This window comes from Thamnophis elegans, chromosome 2, assembly GCF_009769535.1.
Source record: "Thamnophis elegans isolate rThaEle1 chromosome 2, rThaEle1.pri, whole genome shotgun sequence".
In the NCBI taxonomy this organism is placed as follows: domain Eukaryota; kingdom Metazoa; phylum Chordata; class Lepidosauria; order Squamata; family Colubridae; genus Thamnophis; species Thamnophis elegans.
In genome coordinates, this window is record NC_045542.1 from 125,713,562 (window position 1) to 125,736,455 (window position 22,894).

General features: G+C 41.1%; 1 protein-coding gene across 1 annotated transcript; it reads right to left on the bottom strand.

The window, feature by feature from the left end:
- Positions 1–8,798: 8,798 nt before the first annotated feature.
- BHLHE40 (basic helix-loop-helix family member e40) lies at positions 8,799–15,843 on the bottom strand. Its single transcript, XM_032210916.1, has 5 exons — positions 15,430–15,843; positions 15,136–15,205; positions 14,588–14,695; positions 13,634–13,757; positions 8,799–11,973 (listed from the first exon to the last, which is right to left on the bottom strand). The coding sequence occupies exons 1-5, from the start codon at positions 15,507–15,509 to the stop codon at positions 11,114–11,116; spliced, it is 1,242 nt and encodes a 413-aa protein (XP_032066807.1). The 5' UTR covers positions 15,510–15,843; the 3' UTR covers positions 8,799–11,113.
- Positions 15,844–22,894: the final 7,051 nt, after the last annotated feature.

Sequence of the window (22,894 nt, forward strand, 5' to 3'; positions counted from 1 at the left end):
CACACACACACACACACACACACACACACACACACACACACAGATTCCCATTAGCAGAACCACAAAGACAGTGTCCAAGCTATCCGGGGGCAACTTCTGGGGGTCTTATAATCAGAATTTAGGCCACAGCAAACACTGAAAATGTCTAGAATAAATTTAGCTTAGGTGAAAAACCCCAATTCCCTAATACCTGTCTCCTCAAAGAAGACAAAAGAAAATCCACATCTAGGCCACAGACCCAAGTTATTTTGTGACATGTTCCCTCCCACCATGCTCCTTGTTAAAGTCAATGCTTGGCTAACCAACAGATTGTCTACCCCTGCAGGGGATTAATTTAGGACCTTGGTCAGAGATTAAGATAAGGAGCTTCTGGAGCACATGACTAGATTTCTCCTCCAGGAAAACAGCATCTGCCCATGGGAGCTTCCCAAGCAGATGATCAAAGGCTAAAATTATGAGAGCCTCTCAGTTACTGCTGGATTTTTCGGGACAGAAATACATCCCGTTTCTGAGAAAATGCTTAAGGTTACAGGGGTAAGCACAAAATGTCCAGCCTCCACACTGCCTGCCTTTAATCCTACACTGGCAGCAAAAGAACCCTACACACGTAGTAATCTAATGCCAACGTTTTCCGATTTTGTGGACAAACATTGACTTTGTGAGCTTGCATGAAAACTACCTGTGCTCATTCCAATAGAGTTCCTGAGCTGTTCAGGAAAGCAAATAGGGAAACCCAAGTTTGTGTGGGCAGAAGAGCATGTTCCTTGCAGTTTCCTTCTCTGCCCACATGCTGGGAATGGAGAAGCCTGATAGAAGGGTGTGGCACTGATAGCAATTAGGATGGGGTTCATTTGAAACCATGAGCCAGAAAAATCACTGAAGGTCTGGAAAGGTGTGGGTTTGTGGGTCTCTATGTTGTATGCAAAAAGGAGAAGCAATCTCAAAGCTGAGACCCAACCAATATTGCTCCCTGAAGGGAAGAAAGCTACAATGGATGTGGGAGAATCTCCAGGGAAATTTCTGATCCCCTGAAAGACATCTTGGGGTTCCTATTTTCTTGCCAGCTGAGACAGATCTTAAAGTTACAAACAGGGTAATCCAATCCTCAGCCAAAACACTGCAAGATGCAGGTTTAGCACAGGAAGTTCAACTGGGTTGGTCTCAGACCACGACGACTTCCACTCCTGCGGATATCTTCATTGTTGCCACCACCCCTCAAAACACTGAAAACACCACAAGCTGCTCTGTGCTCTTCCAGATGATTCATCGGGGAGTGCAACCTTCATGCACTCGGTGCCTTGCCCTTCCCTCCCTCCCTCCCTTTTCAAGCTTTATTTCAAAACGTGTACATTGCTCCGATCCTTTCTCCAGGGGGTAGTGATCATCCATGGGGAACTGATCATCGGAGGGGGAAATGGGAGAGTCTGGGTTGACCCCAGGAGGCGGGGTTACCCAGGAGCTCTGAAAGCTTTACAAGAACAAAAAGGAAGTCACTTTAATTGCAGTTTCAAACGCATTTGCAGCCTGGCTGAAAATAAATTAGCTCAGCTCGTGACCGCTGCTGATGCTGTGGGAGTGAGAGATTCTGGAACCAGCTTCAGCTGGCACAGAGTCCTTGGGTGGAGGTTTCCATTGTTTTGTGATCCCCCGCAGTTCTAACAGATTCACAGAGGCATTATAATTTCTCCCCAGTGGAGAATAGAATGTCTTTCCAGTGACTCTAATTGACCATTAGTATGTAGGAACAGTTAGGACAACCATGACCAGTATTTCCACTTATAGAGAGGGCACCACGTTCAGGAAAGCTGCATTAAATATTCCCACCATGGATTATGCTCCTTCCTGCTGTCATCTCTGGTGCATTCCCACGTTTGCTTTCTGTACAGCCTCATGTTCTGTGGAAAGAAAGCATTCATCATGTTGCTACATTCCCAGAAGCTTGCTCGGGGAGCCCTATTTATGGCTGAAAGCCTGCTGAAAAAGCTATGGCCCTGTTATTCAGCGCGCTGTGCCAAGCCCGCATAGAGATTGGGTTTCTACTGACAGGGTGCCAGGCACGTCTGTTTCCAGGAACCAGCAGCCGTATTTAGCCTCCGGCTGCACATGAAAGACTGGAGTCGGAAACGTGACATTGTGTCAACATTTGAGGCAGGTCAGAGCTGGGTGAGACCATGAAAACAAGCCAAGAGAGGGGAACTCAACACACCCTGTCTGAACAGTCCAAGTGCGAAGGCGGTGTGCAAAGCAACCCCCTCACAAGCTGATAACTCCAGCTGCACAGAGGCGCTTTGATGCTCCCTCCCTCCCTCCCTCCCTCCCTCTAATCTGATCCTTGTTTTTCAGCCAGGACTGAGTATACTCGCATGCTGAGGATCATTTTGGGTGAAAACTGCTTCATGGCAAAAGGAAGAGGACAGGCAGGAACGGGACAGAAAGTTAGCGTAGACATTTGTATCTGCCGAGCTGGTTATATAACAAAGAGGGCACTTCTGTAGGATTTTCCAAGGGAGGAAATCAGAGCACCGTGCAAACAGCCTTGTACTTAAACACAACTTCCTTCTGGGGATAAGTAAAGAAGATCTTATTTGTGGGGCAAATTCACACACACACACACACACACACACACACACACATACCCAGACACCATGGGGGTATTGGCTTCTGAATTAAAACTTTCCCATGTTTACCTCTCAGGAATTTTCAAAGTCACTGTGTGTGAGTCTTCTCTAATATAAATAAGCTTCCTTTTATTGATGGGCTACCAGGCCTGCTAAAATATTTTTGGCTATTTTAAGGGATCCTTATTATGTGCTTATTAGTCTGTATTGGCTTGGTTTCCTTTTTCTCCTCTCTGTTCCTTTCCATATCTGTTAAGATGAATTATCTTGAAATCACTTCATGTACTGTATATCTACCACAGGTATCCTTGACTTACAACAGTTAGTTTAGTGACCAAAGTTACAGCGATACTGAAAATAGTGACTTATGGCTGTTTTTTACACTTATGACCATTGCAGCATCCCCATGGTCATGGGTTCAAAATTCAGATGCTTGACAACTGACTCCTATTTATGATGGTTGCAGGGTCATGTGATCACCTTTTGCGAACTTCTGACAAGCAAAGTCAGTGAGGAAGCCAGATTCATTTAATAACCATGTTACTAATTTAACAACTGTAGCAAGAAAGGTCAAGAAATTGGGGAACAACTGTCTTACTTAGTAACAAAAAAAATGGTCTCATTTGTCATTGCAAATCAAAGACTATCTGTATTCTTTTTCAGATAACTTCCAAAAAGGGATAAGAAATACGAACCCAAAGAGACGACGCAAAAAATGAAAAGGAAACACGGCTGAATCTAGTTTTATTGACTATGGACAGTCAACTTCTCTATCCCAGCAAACCATCCTTCCTTCCACTATTTCAAATATTGCATTTAGCTCTATAAACTCTTCCTTTTTGGTGATCTCATCAATTCCATCCAACCACTGTTCTCAACTTCCTTTTCAACCCTATCATTCATTCTTCATGAAATGGTTCTGCATTTCAGGGATCATTTATTCTTTGTACATGAGCAGACAACCTCAGCAAATTTCATGCAGGCCACTCACTTTTGTATTCAATCCACATTCATTGATCACTCTCACAATGCTTGATGTTGTCTCCTCTTGTTTTACCATACATAGTTAAATACCCCATTCTTGGTATATTCAACTTACTTTCACAATTCTCTTGAAATACTTGCACCCCACCTTTATATATCAGAAATACCCTTTCATATACAGCCATTTTTGCTTCTTTAAACAAAACAAACGTTCCTTGGACGTTGCAGGAGATCATGAGTTATTCATCACTTTTCTACTTATTTTAGAACATCTTAAAATGTCTCCATTCATTCTTTTCAGTCTTTACTAAACATTCTACCAGATGCGCACAATCATCTGCTTAGTCTAACCTTTTCTGTTTATGCATTACTGTCCGTGTGAAACACAATTAGTGTGATCTTTTCAGATTTCTTTCAATGCACCTGGTGTGCGTGTGAGAACACTAGATATAACTCATTGTTGATAAGATGCAGCCAATGGTATGTTGGCTTGCAAGGTAGTATCTAGTGTTCACCCAGGAGAGCATGACCCTGAAGGAGTAAAGCTGGGCTTTGGTTGCTTTGTGACATAGTGGTCAAAATGTGCCACAACCCAGAAACTGAATATTATGGAATGATGTCTATATCATGGTTGTGTCTAAGGCTGTTTGTAATGCTTACTGAAAAACCATCCATAACCATCTCCATGCCTGCATGGAACCCTTAATTACTGTAGAAAAGACCATACACCGAAGCTTCTACTTCAGTATAGTAATGCCAACACTATCTATGCTGTTTTTGCTCTGAAGGTAACTAAGTAAAGTACAATGATAGGTGGACTCCTTGGTTGTTTTCTTGCAGACTGCACTGATGGTGTTGCCTAGTTGGGTAATGAAACATCTGCAAGAACACAGCCAAGCTCAGAGAGCACCAAGGACCGCACAGTTCAACCCTGAGCTACAAATATTCACTTGTATTAGTAGCAAAGGATATATTTTGTTAAAGGAAGCTTACTCCTAGATAACATTAAATGGAACTGTGTTATGTGTAGTTCAGTCCGAAGGATTGCTTGCCGTTTTCAATATTGGAAGAGTTAATATGCTGGCAACATCTCTGAGAGTTAATTAGACGCATGCAATGGCATATATTGTCAGGATTATCTTTGACTTTTCCTTCCTAGAAAAGCAATTGTACATGCACAGTGCTCCCAGCATCACCTGTAGTAAATTACAAGTTATTTCCCATTCAAATTTCAAAAGAAGCTAAGTGTGTTATTAGAAACTCCTCTTCCAGTAAAACGTTATAGGGATTACCAGAACTGGGTATGTCATTACAGTGTTCTGAATTATTTGTTACAATTATATCCCATCTATTTTCTGAGACACGAGGCTCTCTCTTAATTTCTGTACCCACCACAACAATTCAGTAAGTTGGGCTGAGGAAGAACAGCTGCCCCAGAGGTACCCAGTGAGTTCTGTATTGGTGGGAAGTCTGAATAAAACTTATTCTAATAGTTTTACTGCTGCACCATACTGGCTGGTATTTTGCTAGAATCAGCAATGGAAATGCTGCTTGGGATCCAATCAGAGATGGTATTCGGCCAGTTCGCACCGATTCGGGCGAACTGGTAGTGGAGGCAGCACTAGGCTCCGCCCACCCACCCAGATGTCATCACAGACCTTCTGCATGCAAACACTCTTGCTACCGAACTGGTAATGAAGAAAAGAGGATACTGTTACTGGATCTAATCTAAGTTGTTCACCGGAGCCAAAGGTTTATTCTTCCAAGCTTTCAGGCTCTTGCTGGAGCCCATCCTCTGGGAACTTCTCTCTCTCCAGAATATCAAATGCTAGTACTGTATTTCAGAATCTTTTGAGTCAAAAGAAATGGTTGTTAAGAGTGTGAATGTATGTATGCAAAGAAAAACAACACACCAATGCCAACAGAGCAACAGGGGGCTTAAAAACAAATGCCTTGTGAGAGAAACTAGGATTCAAAACTAAAATTATAAAATCGATTCGGAGTTATTTAGGGTGAGCAAAGTAGTACAGGAACCTCATGTCAAATTGAATTTGGTGCAGCTTCCCAGAACAATTTCCCTTACAGAGAAAGCAGTACCTTCATTACATCCAGACAAATAATGGAAGTGTGTTGTAAAGTTTATAGCGATGATCTCTGACATCAGCATGGCTGTTCCTGAGGCGGCACATGTCTCCCATCTATATTATGGTAAACACAACCACTTTTTTTAAAGATGTGTTTTTCAAACTTGGAAACTTTAAATTTATTTTAAACTTGGCTGGGGAACTCTGAAGTCCATATATCTTAAAATTGCCAAGTTTGAAAAATGCTGATTTACATTAAGTGTGATCTCTCCCTCCTTGACTTCAGAAGCTTAGAGTTTTAAATAACAAAAGAAGAGCAAGGGCCAGAGGTGTATTTTGAAATAAGGACTCCTTTTTGTTTTAGGGTTGCCTCTTGAAAATAAAGCACCTTTGGGACAACCATGACCTGGATGACTGAGAATATCCATAGACATTTAGTGGTCTCCTAGGAGTCTTTCTGTCTTCAGAACTGACTAGTTCTAGATGTACTCAGATGGAGACTGAATGTTTTGTGCATTTCAAGGACTAGCTGAGTCTACAACTCAACTTTGGGTGTTTTAGTTCAAACTGTGGCAGCCTCTTTGAAAATATCGCCCTTCGTTTGCAATTGTTGTTATTTACTTTTTCACTGGAATGAAATTATGGATTAAACTCTTTCCTACTTAGCTCAGCCTGATGGACTGAGAAAGCATGCTGGATTGGTATTAGAACTATGTCTTTTTAATCATGCATGCTTGCTATGAAGTATATTTATTTTATAAATTTGTTTTAGATAGGTTGGAACTTGCCACGTTGATCTGTGTGCCTGGTAACTTCCAACTTTGATTCCTTTTAATGTGACAGGTGTGATTTAAAACCTTCAACTATATAGGAAGCAGCTGCCTACCTTGTAACGGCAATGGACAGGCAATGGACAGGACAATTCAATTTCATCTGATTTTTTTTTTTTTTTTTGCTTTTGGACCACTGGTGACTTTTTGCTTCTGAATTCCAGGAGCCCAAGCCTCAAAAAGTGAGATGGTTACGGTTATACTTACCCATATGAGCACAAATCTTGTCATATCAAGATTTTTATTCTATTTTTGATGCCTTCAATTCAGCATTGACTCCTGCTACTGTAACTGCCTGGATTTGTGCTTTTAGATTTCAGATGTGGTACTCCTCCTTAGGATCAAAAGAGAGTGACTGGTCCAAGATCACCTAGCTTGCTCTGTGTCTAAAGTGGAATTACACCTCTAATCTGGCACCTGAACCACTACCTCAAATTTTTTATTGATAGAATAAAAAAAAGAGAGAGAGAAAATTAAAAGAAAATCAAAGTGTTTTGACCAAAAGTGCTTTTTTTTTTCAAGAGGCAACTGGACTTTCTTGTTTTTTCTTTGAAGATGTTTCGCTTCTCACCCAAGAAGCCTCTTCAATTCTGACTGGATAGTGGGGCATTCCGCACCATCCAGTCAGAGCTGAAGAAACTTCTTGGATGAGAAGCGAAACATCTTCAAAGAAAAACCAGAAAGTCCAGTTTCCTGTTGAAAAAAAAGCACCTTTGGGACAGCCATGATCTGAATGACTGAGAATCTCCATAGACACACTGTTTGGAGTTACCATGTGAGGATTTCAATGCTGAATGTGATATGAGTGAATAATGAAGTATTTAGAGGTGAGCCAATGGAAAAATTGGCTTGCCATTGAGGTAAGCTAGGAAGATCTGCTGATGTGATTGCTCTGCAAGCAGTAGCTTGTCCTGCTGTAGTTCAGTGGCGCCACTATTTGGCATCGAGGATGGGCTCTGCCTTTTGTTCCTTCTGAAATGCCTTTGCCTTTCTATCATATTTAGAGGCAAGGACATGCCTTTAGGGCAACAATGTTATACAGGGCAGTTCCAAGGCCACATACATTCATTCTGAAGGGACAGTGATGGCAAAAACAGGACAACCATGTGTTTCACCCCCCCCCCCAAAAAGTAGCAATGCAGAAAAGATAGTCAAGAGGTAGGTAACATTTATGAATACACGTGAAATTTAGAAGTAATTACAATTTAAACAGAAATATAATATTGAAAAAAGTAACATAAGCAAATGCTCAATCTTTGGCAATCTTTCAGTTGCCAAAATTACATGAGCAATTTCTTATGCCACTTGTGTTTTTACCAGACTAGTTTGGAGCTCCCTTTAGAGGGTTTTTTTTTTTAAAGGGACGAAATTATACTGTGTCTGATATGTAGCTGATCAAATATTCCATTCATCCTGTGAATGTGTGATAGGTAGGAATAGGATATGTATTTGTATGATTAGTAATTGTACAAAAGAAAGGATCAACAGAAAGGTAATCGGACTACATACACCTACGTAATGGAAATAAAATGTAATTGTTTTAAGATCTAATCACTATATGGAAACGTTTATGCCAGAAATGTCGCACTATGTCCAATGTTTTTAATGTTTAACTAATAAAAAAAACTTTAAAATGAAAAAAAAAACATTCCATTCATCCTTGAAGATCATCCTTTGGGATCTTTTGACAACTAAAGTTAAATATGTGGTAACAAGGGTGAGGGCCCTGAAGGCCCAGTTTATGGAATTACCTCAACAAGACACGGCCAGGTGGCCATATTAATCCATTGACATCATCGTAAGATCACCTTCTTCTTCCAGGCAAATCATGGAGACATCTAAAATAATGCCTCATTATACCAGGATAGTACTTGTAGTTTCTATTACTTGTTAATCTTTTTTTAAAATTGGCTTTCCCCATTTTACATAGCTTTGTAATTGGCCCAAGAACATTGGTTATCACATGAAATAGAAACAAAACAATGCATAGAACATGAGGCCACTGTAACCCCGTGTTTTTCATTAAAAAAAGGGGGAGTGAAGAGGCACATGATTACATTCTTACCATAGTGTGAGTGAGTCACATGGGAAACTGACATATAGTCCTTTGATGGTATGCCCATCTTATCATCTCAGTTGACCTCTTGTTTCAGTAGAGTCCAGTTAAGTGGACTTAAACTCAAGTTAGATTGTTTTTCTATTTCTCTAGAAGTACATCCACCTTAGACACTTCCGCCTTATTACAATCAACGGGTTCTTCAGAAACAAAGAGGAACAAGTACTCAAGTTCCACAGGAAAATAATTTTATTAAGTATTTTTTTAAACAACTACTTAACTTTTACTCTGATAAAAATATTTACACTCTACCCACCTTCAAGAAGGTTCCAAAAATATAAACACTCTATTTCTCCCGAGAGGAAGAACAAGACATTCCCCTCCTTAAAAAGAAAAAAAAAACAGGAATACATTCATATTTCCCACTTTCTTTGAACTCAAGTAGTTTTACAAATAATAGACTTCTGAAACATAGAATATGCATATGTACACATTTATAATAGATTTTTTTTTTGCAAAGAAAGGCAACAACTGTGTACAAAAACTGTGGGTTTTTTTTCTAAACCAACAATAAAATATAAATGGTCAAACACAACCTGTAATTGAGCATAGTGCATTCTAGCAGTAGGTGCAATAATATAAGTGAAAATCAGAGGACAGTACGGCCTTCCTCAAAACAAATTACTAACACCACCATTTCACCTCATCTTTCAAACCTTTTAATATTCAGAATCATGGTGGGTTGTTCTTTCCTGCAGGATGTGTTCCATTTAGGGTCAATTTATAGGTTGGCAGTTTTTCTATTGTGCTGTGTTGCTCTGCTGTCCATCTTCCAGGAAAATGGCAGGCATCTCCCTCACACTGTCAGGCTCCAGCAACCAAGATGACAAGCAGGAGGCAAAGACCACAGTCTGTGACTCACAATTCATCCCTGGGAGTGGCTGTGGTTCTTAAGACTGCAAAACCCTAGAATATCACATCTGGTCTTTATCCTAAAATCATACCACACACTTTTTTACCACATAAGGAAGAGGTGCTTCCTCCTTTCAGAGAGATTGTTGCTCATCTGCTTCTTACAATCTCTAATCCAATTTCAATAACCAGCCTTGGCAGGAAATTGTCTTTTCAAAAATGTTTCGCTCAACTTATGCAGAGGGAAGGACTCTTCTAACATAAACTTTTCTGCCCTAACTAGAAACTTTAGTTTTGTAAGATAATTTTGGTACTGCCCTGAATGGATAGGAGTGGATGGGGAAATATGATGCATACACACACACACACATACACACACACTTTCTCTCTCTCTCTCTCATCAGCTCCCACTTGTCCAGTTTTTGCTATAACCAAGAAAACTGTCTCTGGTTCTAATATAAAATGCTACACTCAGATCCCTGCAGGTCTAAGAAGAAGATGCTGAAAGGATATGTTTGAAATGGCTCTGGATTTGCATAATATGGTCATGTTAAGGGCAAGTTGTCTCGAAATATTCCAAGTAAGGCCTCTGTTGTGTCAAATTATAATGTGTTTTATGATGTTGATTTAGATATCAGTTTATATTAGCATTCAACAGAATGAAGCTATGTATGTTCAACTACAGATATGAAACCACTTTAGAATAGAAAATATATTGGATTGTTTTCAGGTAGTACAACACTTGGGGAAAAACTGAGAACCGAACAGACAATAGGATTCTACTAATACTTCACAACAGACTTAGATCCAGAGTAACAGCCATTCCCATATCAAAGCAGCAACCTGATGACACTTTATGTTGGTCAGAAGTGGACCAGTAACTAATTATTATGGTAGCCAATGTCCTTTCTTAGCGAATATCCCAGAGGCTTTTGTCCAAAAATCAGGAGAAACAATGTTTGCAATAAGGAAAAGAAGGTACTGTATGTGGTCTGTTTTTTTTCCAAAATGGCCTCCTCGTAGTAGTACCTATCTAGCAGCTCAAACTAAACAAAACTTCCAGACAGTATTTGGGGCAGAGGGAGGAGATTTTGTTGAGCTGAAATAGGCAAGAAACTAGATTCAAAACCTCCCTGAATTACTTACTATGCTTTACTAGCCAATGACTGTTACTGGAAGGATTCATAGCAATACTATAACAAACGTTATCTATTTGGATGTTAAGATCTCAGATATTGGTGGTGCCAGAAGGCTACTGAAGCCATTGAATCCAATTTTGAATAGTTGCTTCTCGAGATCGTTACCTGAAAAGTCCTCATCTGACACACCAGTGTTTTCTTTCTGCATGCTCTCTAAATCTGCTTAATCTTTTTGTTTTCTTTCACAGCTTCAAAGTATAATCCTAGCTGATTTAACGTTTTTTCAGATAGCTGAAAGGTAAAAGCATATCCAAACATTAATGTAGCAATAAAACACACACCTCTCCTCTTTTTCTCTAACTGGGATGCCTCTTTGAAATCTTTTCTAGGACTTGGCACGTAACCTCCCACACACACCATTTAGAATGGGGGAGAAATCCAAAATAATTTCAAAACTCAACCAAATAGAACGAGAGAAGGCTCTCCTTGCTTAGTCTTTGGTTTCCAGATCCAAAGGAGACATCTGCTTCAAAGCTTGAAGAAGAGCTGTAGAGTCCATGGGGGAATGGGATGGCATAGGCGAAGGGAGCCGGTGAGGCAATAGCAAAGGAGAAGACATTTTCTCTGGGTTCATTAACCCTGAAAGTGCTGCAGTGGATGTTGGGAGGCTTGGATACAAGATAGGCATGGAGGCCGGGTACCAACATTTCTCCAACATAGGCAGGTAGGCTGTCGCTGAGGGAGGGAAAACATAAAAAGGCAAACAGAGGGGAGGCTGGTGGGGATGAGGACCTAAGAAGCTGCTGGAAGAAGAGCCAAGCACACTGCTACTGAAGTGGTCTTCATCCTCAGCCATGTCCATCCTGGTCCGTTTTGCTGGTGGATCCTCGTTTTCTTGTTTAATAGAAGTGATTCTCTCTTGGGCAGTGTACTTCAGCTCCGTGTCCTTTTTGAAATACTGTGGATCAGATTTAGAGTCACTTTTTTCTAGCTCGCCCCCATATCCACTGTCTGTGTCTGTGTCACTACCACTCTGCTCTCCGCTGGAATGGGCAAAAGTCCTTTGAATCACAGGCACACAGTTTTTCCCATGTGCCTCAGCAGCTTTGGTCAGAGATGGAGATTTATCCTTCAGATCTGTAAGCTTTGGGGTGGCGTCTCCAGGCTTTCGGCTGATCCCACCCTGCAGAGCTTCTGCCATTCTGTGTAGGTGGGTCATGAACTGAGATGATTTCAGATCCTTGGTGTTTTCGTGCTTGGCCAGGTATTGTAACACTTCTTTGGCACACATCTGGAACCCCGACCGAAATATCTCTTGGCTAGATTCAAGACTCCTTGGTGGCAGCTCATCTGAAAAGACATCAGTCACAAATTAATCTGATGCACCAAAGTGAACATGAGAATGTCATACACCCCTGCTCTAAGAAAGTATATTTACTGAAAAGCCATTAAGTCACCCCATCTCCCTTCCATGTATAAGTATGCACATGGGAACTGCTTCAGAAGGAAACTTGGCTGTAATGGGTTAATTTATATGAGTGTCTAAGGATGAAATTGAGGTATTATTGTACTTAATGAAAAAAATCATCACTTCAATGGAATATAAAAATCCAGGTTTGGAGTAGGGGAGAAGCAGCCGAATGAAATTGGTTCTTTATCAGGGTAAGTCTCCAATTAACAGATGAGAATAGAATGAAAATAAAGTGGTATGAAAAAGAATCCTTTATAGGATACTATCTTGTCAGATCTTTTTAGTGAATGGGAAACTGAAACATCAGAGTACTACAGGCTTCAATGAGAGCAGACATAAATCAACTTAACTACACGCAAAAGAACTTCTTACATTAACCCTGTGTAATTGCACGTTTTGCTTAATGTTTAAATGTTTAGATTATTTCACTGGATGGATCCGCCCCTTCATATGACCTTTCCTCCACATAGCAATAGCAGTTAGACTTATATACCGCTTCATAGGGCTTTCAGCCCTCTCTAAGTGGTTTACAGAGTCAGCATATTGCCCCCAACAACAATCCGGGTCCTCATTTTACCCACCTCGGAAGGATGGAAGGCTGAGTCAACCCTGAGCCGGTGAGATTTGAACAGCCGAACTGCAGAACTGCAGTCAGCTGAAGTAGCCTGCAGTGCTGCATTTAACCACTGCGCCACCTCGGCTCTCCACATTCCTGGAGCTCATTCACAATACCATAAGAAAGGGCCATCCACCTATTGCTAGTCATTCATGCAGTAAGCAATCCTAAATGTGAGAGACAGTAGGGAGTTCTTGGCCCAGGAAGTCAATTCTTCAAAATATCCCCCTTTCCACAATTCCTACCCTGTCTACCTTGTTATTACATCTAGAACATCTTACACGAGGGATTGTCATTGCTAATGTGGACAGTATCTTTATGCTACTTCTAGTAGTATCCAAGCAAAGGGCTCCTTCAATTATAGAAGAAAATATTGGGTAAAAATATAAAATAATTTAAACTTGAAAGCAATTGTATTCAAATGTTCTCCCAATTAATTTGGACTGCAACTTCCAAATGTACATAAAACTCTGGGAACTACCACCCCAATACATTCGGAGGACTGCTTTAAAGGATAACAGAATATAGCTTGAAGAAAGCAGACTTAAAAGAAATGAGAGAGGAACTTCTTGACAATTTGGAACTGCAATAACTAATCCAGTTTCTAGGCTGCTGGAATATTATATAAGAAAAAGTCCTTTTGGTCTACAGATGACATCTGGCTCAGTAGCCCAATCCTTTTTTTTTTTAAGTGTTCAAAACTTAAATAAAGAACTCACCCTGAATGAAAAGAACATACATTCAAAATGAAAGGGCAACGGCTGCCAAGCTTCATATTTCTTTCTTTTAAAAAAATGAGGCAAGGATAAAGATCCTTTACCGCGAGAAGCATGTTGTAATGAGCAGCACTATTTTTTTAATAGAGAATTCTGATGTGAAAGGCATCTGTGACTCTATGAAAGGTGTTGAAGACAAGCACTCACCAGCATGTAAACCTTTTTGGAGAGCTATGATCTGCTGTTGCTGTTGTTCAATAAGACCGGTTAATGCTTTGACATGCTTCAAGGTAAGTTCAAGAACAACCGCTTTTTCTAAGTGTCCTAAAGTCTGAAAACAGGAAAGGAGTGAGTTGGTTAGCTGAAGGAAACAGAATGCGGGAGCAATATGTCCTGGCAAAGTATGGAAGGAAATGGGCAGTGACTGAATTAAACACAGCAAAACGTTCCCCATGAAATCCACTTTGATTCTGATGAAAAGCTACTTAAATCTACCCTGCAAATAAGTACAGCAACAGGAATTACCAGTGGTGTTTATATAACTATTTCAGGTTAAAAAAACTAGAAGAAATAAAACAATAAAACTAAAGAGAAAGTTTTTTTTTTAAAAAAAATTCCAATAACTTTGTCACTTTGAATGTACACTAATCGGAATACATTGCAAATACAAAGCCCAAATCAGGACTAATTTTTCAAATGGAAACTGGAACATTTAAGTAACATTTTCCTTATTCTTTTAAGTGTGCAGGCAATTGATTGCAGTCTTATCTTATCACAGATTCTTAACAGGAAACTTTAAGTTTGAAAGTTCTGGAGTTTTCTGATAAATTACAACATGGAATCTGAAGCAACAATATAGTAACATAGGAAAAAAAAGGGTGCAATCAAAGCTACCCAATCATTCCAAAATAAATCGTGGTCTCCTGTCAGATTTAAGGAATTGTATACTCTGAACCTCACATGCATGTTCTTCAGAATTACAAGACCAAACACTCATAAGAGGCACAAAACTGCAATGCTACTCAGGCACAGCCCTTTTCACTTTCATCTGCGGTGACCAAGGAATCCTCTAGGTGGCGCTTTTATCCATACAAAAATCCATTCAGCCTAACTTCTCCGAAAAGACAGACAAGTCTGGACAGTGGCCAAATTTTTACTTACTGTAAGTTTGAGATGTTCTGGTAAAAGATCCTTCAGCTGGGCAATGCATTCATTAATTCTATCACGCCTTTTCTTCTCAATGAGCCTGTGAGGCAACTTGTAAGTCTCCTGAAAGGGAAAAAACGAGAGGGGGGGGGGACAACATCACTCAGAGCTGGACCGGTTTACATAAAAAAAATTGAAATTAAATGGAAGAAGATAGAAACATCTTCTTTGCAAGCAGGAAAATCTCCCGAACCAAGATACTTTTCTGGGAGAGCATTTACCACAGACATGTGGAGGAAAATACTTTCAGGCAACACTTCTAACCAAATAGATTTTCATAGTGTGAGGGGACTACAATAATTTCATCCTCTCACGACCTCTAATCCTGTAAACCCCCACCCCCCATTTATGCATTCTCCTCCCCAAGTGAGGGGTTTTCTTCTAAACCAGCAAACTCTTTTAAAAGCAGAAGCCCAATTCTGCATTAAAAAAGGAGGGGGGGGGAAACTGTCATTCACCTCAGCTGGGAAGAAATTGAAGCAAAACATGTAATTTGCATTTACCTTACTGTCGTCCCCTCTTTTTAAGCCTCTTCTGGGCTTGTAAACTTGATACATGTGAGCGAAGTCCAACCTGTTGATGACAATAATAAGAAAATATATGTTTTTAAATAAAAAAAACGATTATTTTAACTCGCCGGTAAGATAAGGCGAAGTTCCCCTCTTCTCCCAGACGGATAGCGCAGGCGTCGCTATCCTCCAGGAGAAAGCCTTCGGGGACAAACGCCGGGCAAGCGAACCGAGTGGTTTTCCCGGGAAAAGCAAAGTCAGTCAAGCCCTTCGGAGCGCGCTTCTTACCCGGACATGTCGCCGCCGTCGAGGGCAGTCAGTTTGCCCAGACAAGCGGGAGGAGGCTGAGCGCTGGGGATTCTCTCCATTGGGGTTTTCGGCTTCTCCGAAAGCTCGTTTGGCACCTGGCCGGCCGGAAAGCCTTTTCCCACTTCAAGGCGAAGCCAATGAAAAGACTCCCGCCTCAAAGGAAGCCGCCGCACGAGACCGAGCAGGGGATGCCGAAGTCAAGTTAGCGGTGTTGGAGGCGTCGGCGTCGGCGGCTGCTCATGTCCTCCCCGGCTACCTGGAGCGTCGGGCTGACAAGGGGCGCACTTGCGCCGGCGAGCTGAGAGGAGTAATTGGAAGGCTGCAAGGCTGGGTTAAATGTGAGCGAGGGGGCGGAGGCGAGCGACGCGTTTTTACCCTGTGACTCCAGGCACGTCTGGCTGCTACCGGAGGGAGGGAGGGACGAGCCTCGCCTCGCCTTCCCTCCTCCCTCCCCGCCTCATCACATGAGCCTCACGTGTTGGCCAACGCTCCGGCCTCTCCGCTCCCGGCCACACAAGCAGACGGGAGGGGAGGGGAGGAGCGGCGGCTGTTCTCGAAACGTGATGAGGCGATCCCTCGTTCTCTCTCTCTTCCTTTCTCTCTCCGCCATCCGGATCCCCACCTGTGCAATGTGCGTGGTCCGGAGGCAGGCAAAGACGGAAGGGAGGGAGCCGCCGCGTGGGTTTCCCTGTGGGACTCAATCTGCCCGCGGCGACGACTTGTCCTCGGCCCCGCGAGGTTTAACTGCAGCACGGGCATCCGCGTGCTGTCGCGAAGAAACAGGTTGGATGTGCTGCTTCTTGGGCCGAGGTGTCTCCTCTACCATAATGAAACAAACAACAAACAAACAAACAAACACACACGGTAAACGAAGACGTCCTCCCCACATCCCCGTTCCCCAAGGAAAGAAGAGGGAGGGGGAAAACAGCCCTTTTTCCCGGGAGACACGGGCAGTTTTTCAGGTACATCAAGGGGGGGGAGGAGGTGGACGTGTTTCCCCCGCTCCTTGTCTGGCAGCTGCACGTTTTGTATAGAAAGGGGGCACGCGGTATCCGCGCAACGAAAGTCTGCAGGACCGCTGGTTTGAAAAGAAGTAATTCCTTTTCTTTCCCACCCACGCCCTCTCGGCATCCACCTGGTGGCCGTCTGGATTTTTGCAGGCTGGCTGATTTGCTGTGCCATAAAGCTCTCTTAAAGGGCAAACAGCAGGGCGAGGCCCTGCCCCATCTTGGCTCCAGAGGCGCCAGGTATCCTATAGCCCAGCGGGCAGTGCAAATCTCTTCCCGGGTTGTGCTGTGAGTCAGATTCCAAAGTACTCCCTTCTTTATTGTGACAAATTGGGACTTGCAGGAACTCAAGGGGCAAAAAGTGCCCTCGCTTGTTTCTATCAGGAACAATTATAGGGAGGGAAGAGTTAAAAAGCCTCACCCGATGTCTGTCTGTGTGAGAATGCCGCTCCCGTTTCCAGCCTCCGTGGCCTTCAACCATGTCAACTGGGAATTCTGGGTTTGCAGGCTCCAGAAGGCTGTTTCAGGGAAGCCCTGGTTGAATCAGGCATTCCCAGCAGCATATTTGCAGTTGAACGAAGAATCTTTTCCACAGAAATAGGAAGATAAACTAACTCATGAAAGACCTTATTTGGTGCTAAATAACCAGGGAGTGGGGCTCATTTGGACTCAATAATAATGTTCTTACAATGATTATAAGAACAATTTATAGTTAGGTCTGTTCAAAATTAAATAGTTATTCCACTACGAGATAGTTTGACATTTGAGGGTGACATGATAGTTGAGGTCACTCAAAATTAACCTGAGTGAAGCATCAAAATGTTATATACATATTTTTTATCAATAGTTAAAAAGTATATCAACACATCCTGGTAAAGTGGGTTACAGTTAGTCTGTTGCCCGCTGATGACCCTACAAAGTCTTTATTTATTTTAAGCTTTAAAGTGAAAATTATTCCAAAAAAGTTGCATCAAAGTATGGAAATGTTGTATGCCCAGCCCTACATTTACTTTCAAAAACTTATTAAGCTATATTTGATGAAGTGGTTAAAGGTACCAAGCTAGAAACCAGGAGATTGTGAGTTCTAGGACCTCTAGGCATGAAAGTAGGTTGGGAGACGTTGGGCCAGTCTCTTTCTCTCAGTCAACTCACTTCACAAGGTTGTTTTGGAAAAAAATAGGAGAAGGAAGGGGTATTAAATATGTTTGCTTCCTTAATATATATATCAATGTATATGTGTGTGTGTGTGGATAGATAGATAGATAGATAGATAGATAGATAGAGATAGATATATACACACACATATATACATACACACACACACACACACACACACACACATATACATGTGTGCATGTGTGTATATCAGCGGTGGGTTTCTATTTTTTTTACTACTGGTTCGCATGCACGAAGCTTCTATGCATGCACATAAATGGGTGGATGGTCGGAGCCTCCCGCTGCCACTACTATTGATTCACCCGATCCAGGCCAAACCGGTAGCAACCCATCTCTGGTATATATATATATATAGAGAGAGAGAGAGAGACAGATACATTCACTAACATGCTCTTTTCTACGAAGAAAAGCAATGGTAATATTCTAAAGCAGCAGGATATCTGAGAAACCTAAGAAGTCTGGGTTCAGACTATTTAGTAACTATGATGCTATAAGCATACTTTGGTCACTGTCTCACAGCTTCTGGCACCATGCTCTTAGTGGATGTTTTTCTGCTAAGAAAAAAAAAGCAGAAGAAATAATGGGGAAGAAGTAAGAAGATTAGAAGTGGAAGGATGTTGCCCTCACTCGCTTTCCCGTCCTGTAGAATTCTCTGAATGGGTCATGGGTAATTGCATAATAAAACCCTGATCGGGAATGAGAAAGTCCCACCAAACTTCGTGGAACTGAGTCAACATACATTGGATTGAATGGTATTGCTTCATATTTTACTTAAAAATGAAACTAATAATAATACCTCAGAGCTGTTAATAGAAGGAGGAAAAATTAAACTATATTAGGGTCAATGGAGCAGCTTAATACATGTTAAACTCTGGTTTTGTGGGATCTTAGTTTTCTTTTTCTAAAGATGTGTGGAATGCGGATTGAATTACCTTTGTTATTTCGACATCAAGTCAGATATTTGCCATGATTGCACCTCCCTCTGTGAGTGTGACCTGGACGTCTTCCCCAAATCCTGACTTGATTGTGTCACAGGTTAGATTAAACAATGCAGCAGTGATACGATTCCGATAATGGAGAACATTTGTTGCTCATGGTTGAACTAAATAAGCTCAGAGAGCACCAAATATATGATTGCTGTTTCTTTGCTAAATACCAATCATAATGGGAGGACACCCCTATTACTATGGTGTCCAGGCTATCTGAACCAACATCCTTTGTAGGCCTGATGTGAGTTGCTTCTTTCTACCCAATCACTTACGGTTGCTTATCTCAGTAGATTATTGTTTGCTGCGTGATCAAGTATTTGATGATTGCAGTTGGTAGGAGCAATGGTCTGGGTCCAGCAGACAGATCAAATTGGCTGCACCTGGCTTGTGATGCAAGTCTTAACATTATTCATACTGAAGGAGTCATTCAGGGTGGAGACTAAGGCAACCATGAAAATACTTCTCTTTTGGCAGGCTTTGCCTTGGAAATTCCCAGAAGCAATAAGCAAGGAAATAGCTAAAAGAAGGAGATGCTGAACCTGGTGGTGAACTCTGCAAGAAGCTGGCTTGTGTGGAAGAACTTGTGTCGTTGAAGGACCCACAGATTTGTACTCAGAGCATCCTGGGTTCAAATCTCAATAGTAGATGTTTTTTATTTCAGACCACAGGGAGGCAATTGTGGCTTAACATGACAATTTGTCTGACCTGGTCCAAAGCATTTTCCTGTGCAGGGCTAGAAGCTTAGAACTTGCAGGCCGAATCAGACCTTGTTTTGAAAGCCATGTGATTCTTGGTGTGATTGCTGAGAATCAGGATGTAAAGTAGTTGGATAACCCCCAAAACATACAAGAAAGTTCCCAGGGTAACTCATCAAGAGGCATGAGTTTGCAGCATCCTGTGGATGAATTTTTTTTCCATTGAAGTCAGTGAGGTTAATCAGGGATTATTGCTAAAACCAAAATACTGGTGATGAAACCACAGTACAGTGATATGTTCCACAAGACCAGTTGACTCTTGCCAGAGTTGCTGGCTGATTGAGTTGATGTGGTATTTGAGAACCACATTGGTTTTATTTCTTTACAAGTCTGAGCCTCTAAGGAAATCCCCATGGAGAAAGCAGGCAAAAAAGGCAGGGGATTTTCTTCTTCTTTTTATCCTTTTCCCTTCACACACATTCATCTAAATCCGTAGGCTCTCTGCTTCTTTCCTTCCTTCTTTCTGTATCTCCCCCTTCTCACTCCAGCTTTCTCTCCCTCCCCCCACCCCATACATCTAGAGGACTCTTCAGTTCTATGACTGATTTCAAATGACTTGTAGGCCTGCATTTGTCAAACACTACAGCAGTGCCATTAATGTATACATTGGGAGAGCCATGGCTGTGAAGACCTTTTGTAAAGGGACTGATGAAGGTACTTCCTATATTCCAAAAATGGCTCTGGAGAAAAATATGTTTGTTTGTTAGGTCTTATCCCATCTTCATTTAAGCAAAGATGACAGAACTGCCATCTGGGCAACAATTATATACCCATTGATGGAAGGAAAGACCATTGCAATCTGTGATGATACAATAAAAATATTGGGCAATTCTTGGCATTTTTCCAATCTTAAGTATTGTTTCCAGGTATTCCAATTGGAAGTCTTATTTTAGTAGTAATTTTATGTTGCCAGGGCTACTTGCAAGCAGGTGTTCAAATTGTGCCAGGCAGAGAGGCGCTATGACACAGGGAGCGCCAAATTAAGTTTTAACGATCAATTCTCTATTCTGAACACTACTGCCTCTGCTCACTTACGTCAGATTTCACTTGTTCCAAAATGACTGCTGTATATCACTTCAGAAAAAAATACACACACACACACACACACACACACACACACGTGTATGTATGTATGTATATATATATCGTGCAATCTGAAACTGTCAGTGCTGCTAACATCTTCTAGTGTGCATGTTTCAGTTCCAGAAAGGTAACAAATATGACCTATGCCAAATGCTTAGTGCGGCAACAAAGCTGCTGTACAGGTCAACAACAACCTTGTAAAGTGCTATGCCTTAATTTAAAAAGTAGTTTTAAGTGTCTTCAGCTGCCTTTGGAATATATGCACTACATCTTGATCGATTCTGAACATAAATGTGTTCTGGTATAGTATGATAATCATGTATTTCTCTCCTTTTCATTTTCTCTAAAGTAAGTGTAAATAAGACCCTGCACTCGCAGAGAGCAAAGCTTAATCCTTTTTTTCTCTAACTGTCTCCTTCATGAATCCTCTTTCAAAATCTTAATTGACACTAATTAAGATTACCATTTATTTTATTTTATTTTTGCAGGTGGCAACTTTTAAAGAAAGGACTGATCAACAATGAAGGATTTAACCATTCTATCCCGCATGTTTACTTTTGGAGTAATTAACCTACCATGTAGTTTATAGTAGTCCTACTGTTAATAGAGTCTATTTGTTAAATATGTTAATTTAGCATGGAATCGGAGCTATTACATCATACAGAGTCACCTATTGAAATTTCAACAAAAGTTTGCTTTCCATAATTATATAGGAGCTGAGGTTGTAAAAGAAGTTTCTGCTTTCATCCAGCAGCCAATCCTTTGAAAGATTAATGCTTGCAAACAATCTTGTAATATACTTAGCTTTAATGGCAAGCTCAGACTGAAGTGTTTTCATTGCTTAGACAGACTGCCCTATCTGCACTGTAGAAATCGCAATGACCTCTAGAATGGCTGGAAAGTCTATAGATATTTTTTGTCAGCTTGGTTCTGGGTTTTTGCCACCAGATAACATAGCTCTAAGTTAAGAAGTAAAGAAATAAACCTCTTACTCCTTTTTGCCTACCGATTCCCCCCTCCCACTAAATTTTGCACACTAATCAATTATATCTACTATTGTGGCTGTCTCATACTTTTTTCCCCTACATCAAATGGTTTAGAGTTATTGATCAACTATTGAGAGCTACCTCTCCAAATTTATTTACTCGTACGATCATCATAACAAGAATATCACTCCAATCAACACTATCCATGGTGGATGTATGTTTGGATATGAGATTTTAACACTAGTGGTAAATGAAAACAAGAACTGATATAAATGTTTTACAATAGATTTGGAGAAATAAAGCAATTGGTAACCAAGTAGTCTTTACAAAAACAAAGATCACTGAATTGAGAAGAATGCTTTTCAAAATCAGAGTGCCAGCAATTTAGGACAATGTCATTTTGAAAGAAATCTACCCTTCCTGTGTTCAATTGAAGTCTGGTTTTAGTCTTCTAGATGCTAGGTATCCTTTGTAAACATAATAAATAAAGTGACGCCTAGATGGAAGGTATATTTACCAGATAAGAAACCTGAACTTTAGCACAGAGAATTTGTCAAAGACTTTCCTAATTCCCGAACAAAGCCAAACTGCTGGCAGTCTAAGGTCAGCAAATACAGTGTTGGAATTGGAGCAGCTGAGGAGACGTCTGAAGTTCAAAGGTTAATGAATCACACAGAGTACTATCCTGATGCAGAAAGATGCTCAGATAGTAGGGCTGCAGTTCTAACAGTGCTGCTTCAGTCACACTCGTAGCCAATAGGAATAAAAAAGAATTGGGTGAATATAAATAACATATTTAGGGCGAAAGTCTCCTTTCTTAATTCTTACATTTCTGCTAAGGTGCCCCAGCATGCAATGGATTTACAGAGAAAATATTCTGCAGTGGTAGTTATTGGTTTACTACTGGATAGCCATAGTATAGTCTATGACTAGGCTTAAAGTTATTTCATTCAATTTAATTCCTCTTACGCATCAACAGTGAATCGATGCCTTTTCCACTCTGATACCATTTAGATGTGTTGAAATTCCTGGTCACCATGTCTTAAGGTCTTATTGGTCAGGAAAGTCCTGGCAGATGGTGATGGTTCCTGCTAGTTATAATTCCTCCTGGTGAATCATTAAGCCATCCACACCCTGGAAGCCACAAATTCAGTGTTGGACTAAAGGGGTCAAAACCACATATTTCCGAAATACAAAAAAATGATATATTGATAAATATATGATATATTCATACATTTTATATATTTATAATGAGCCTCGCTGGCACAGTAGTTAGAATGCAGTATTGTAAGCTAATTCTGCTGACTGCCAGCTACCCGCAGTTCAGCAGTTCGAATCTCACTGGTTTAAGGTTGACTCAACCTTACATCCTTCTGAGGTCAGTAAAATGAGAACCCAGATTGTTGGGGGCAATATGCTGATTCTGTAAAACCGCTTAGAGAGGGCTG

Coding starts and splice junctions, on each gene's coding strand:
- BHLHE40 (XM_032210916.1), bottom strand. CDS start 15,509: ATGGAGAGAATCCCCAGCGCTCAGCCTCCTCCCGCTTGTCTGGGCAAA. Junction 15,206..15,429: donor GACGGCGGCGACATGTCCGG/GTAAGAAGCGCG, acceptor TGTCATCAACAG/GTTGGACTTCGCTCACATGT. Junction 11,974..13,633: donor CCAAAAAGGTTTACATGCTG/GTGAGTGCTTGT, acceptor ATGTCTTTTCAG/ATGAGCTGCCACCAAGGAGT.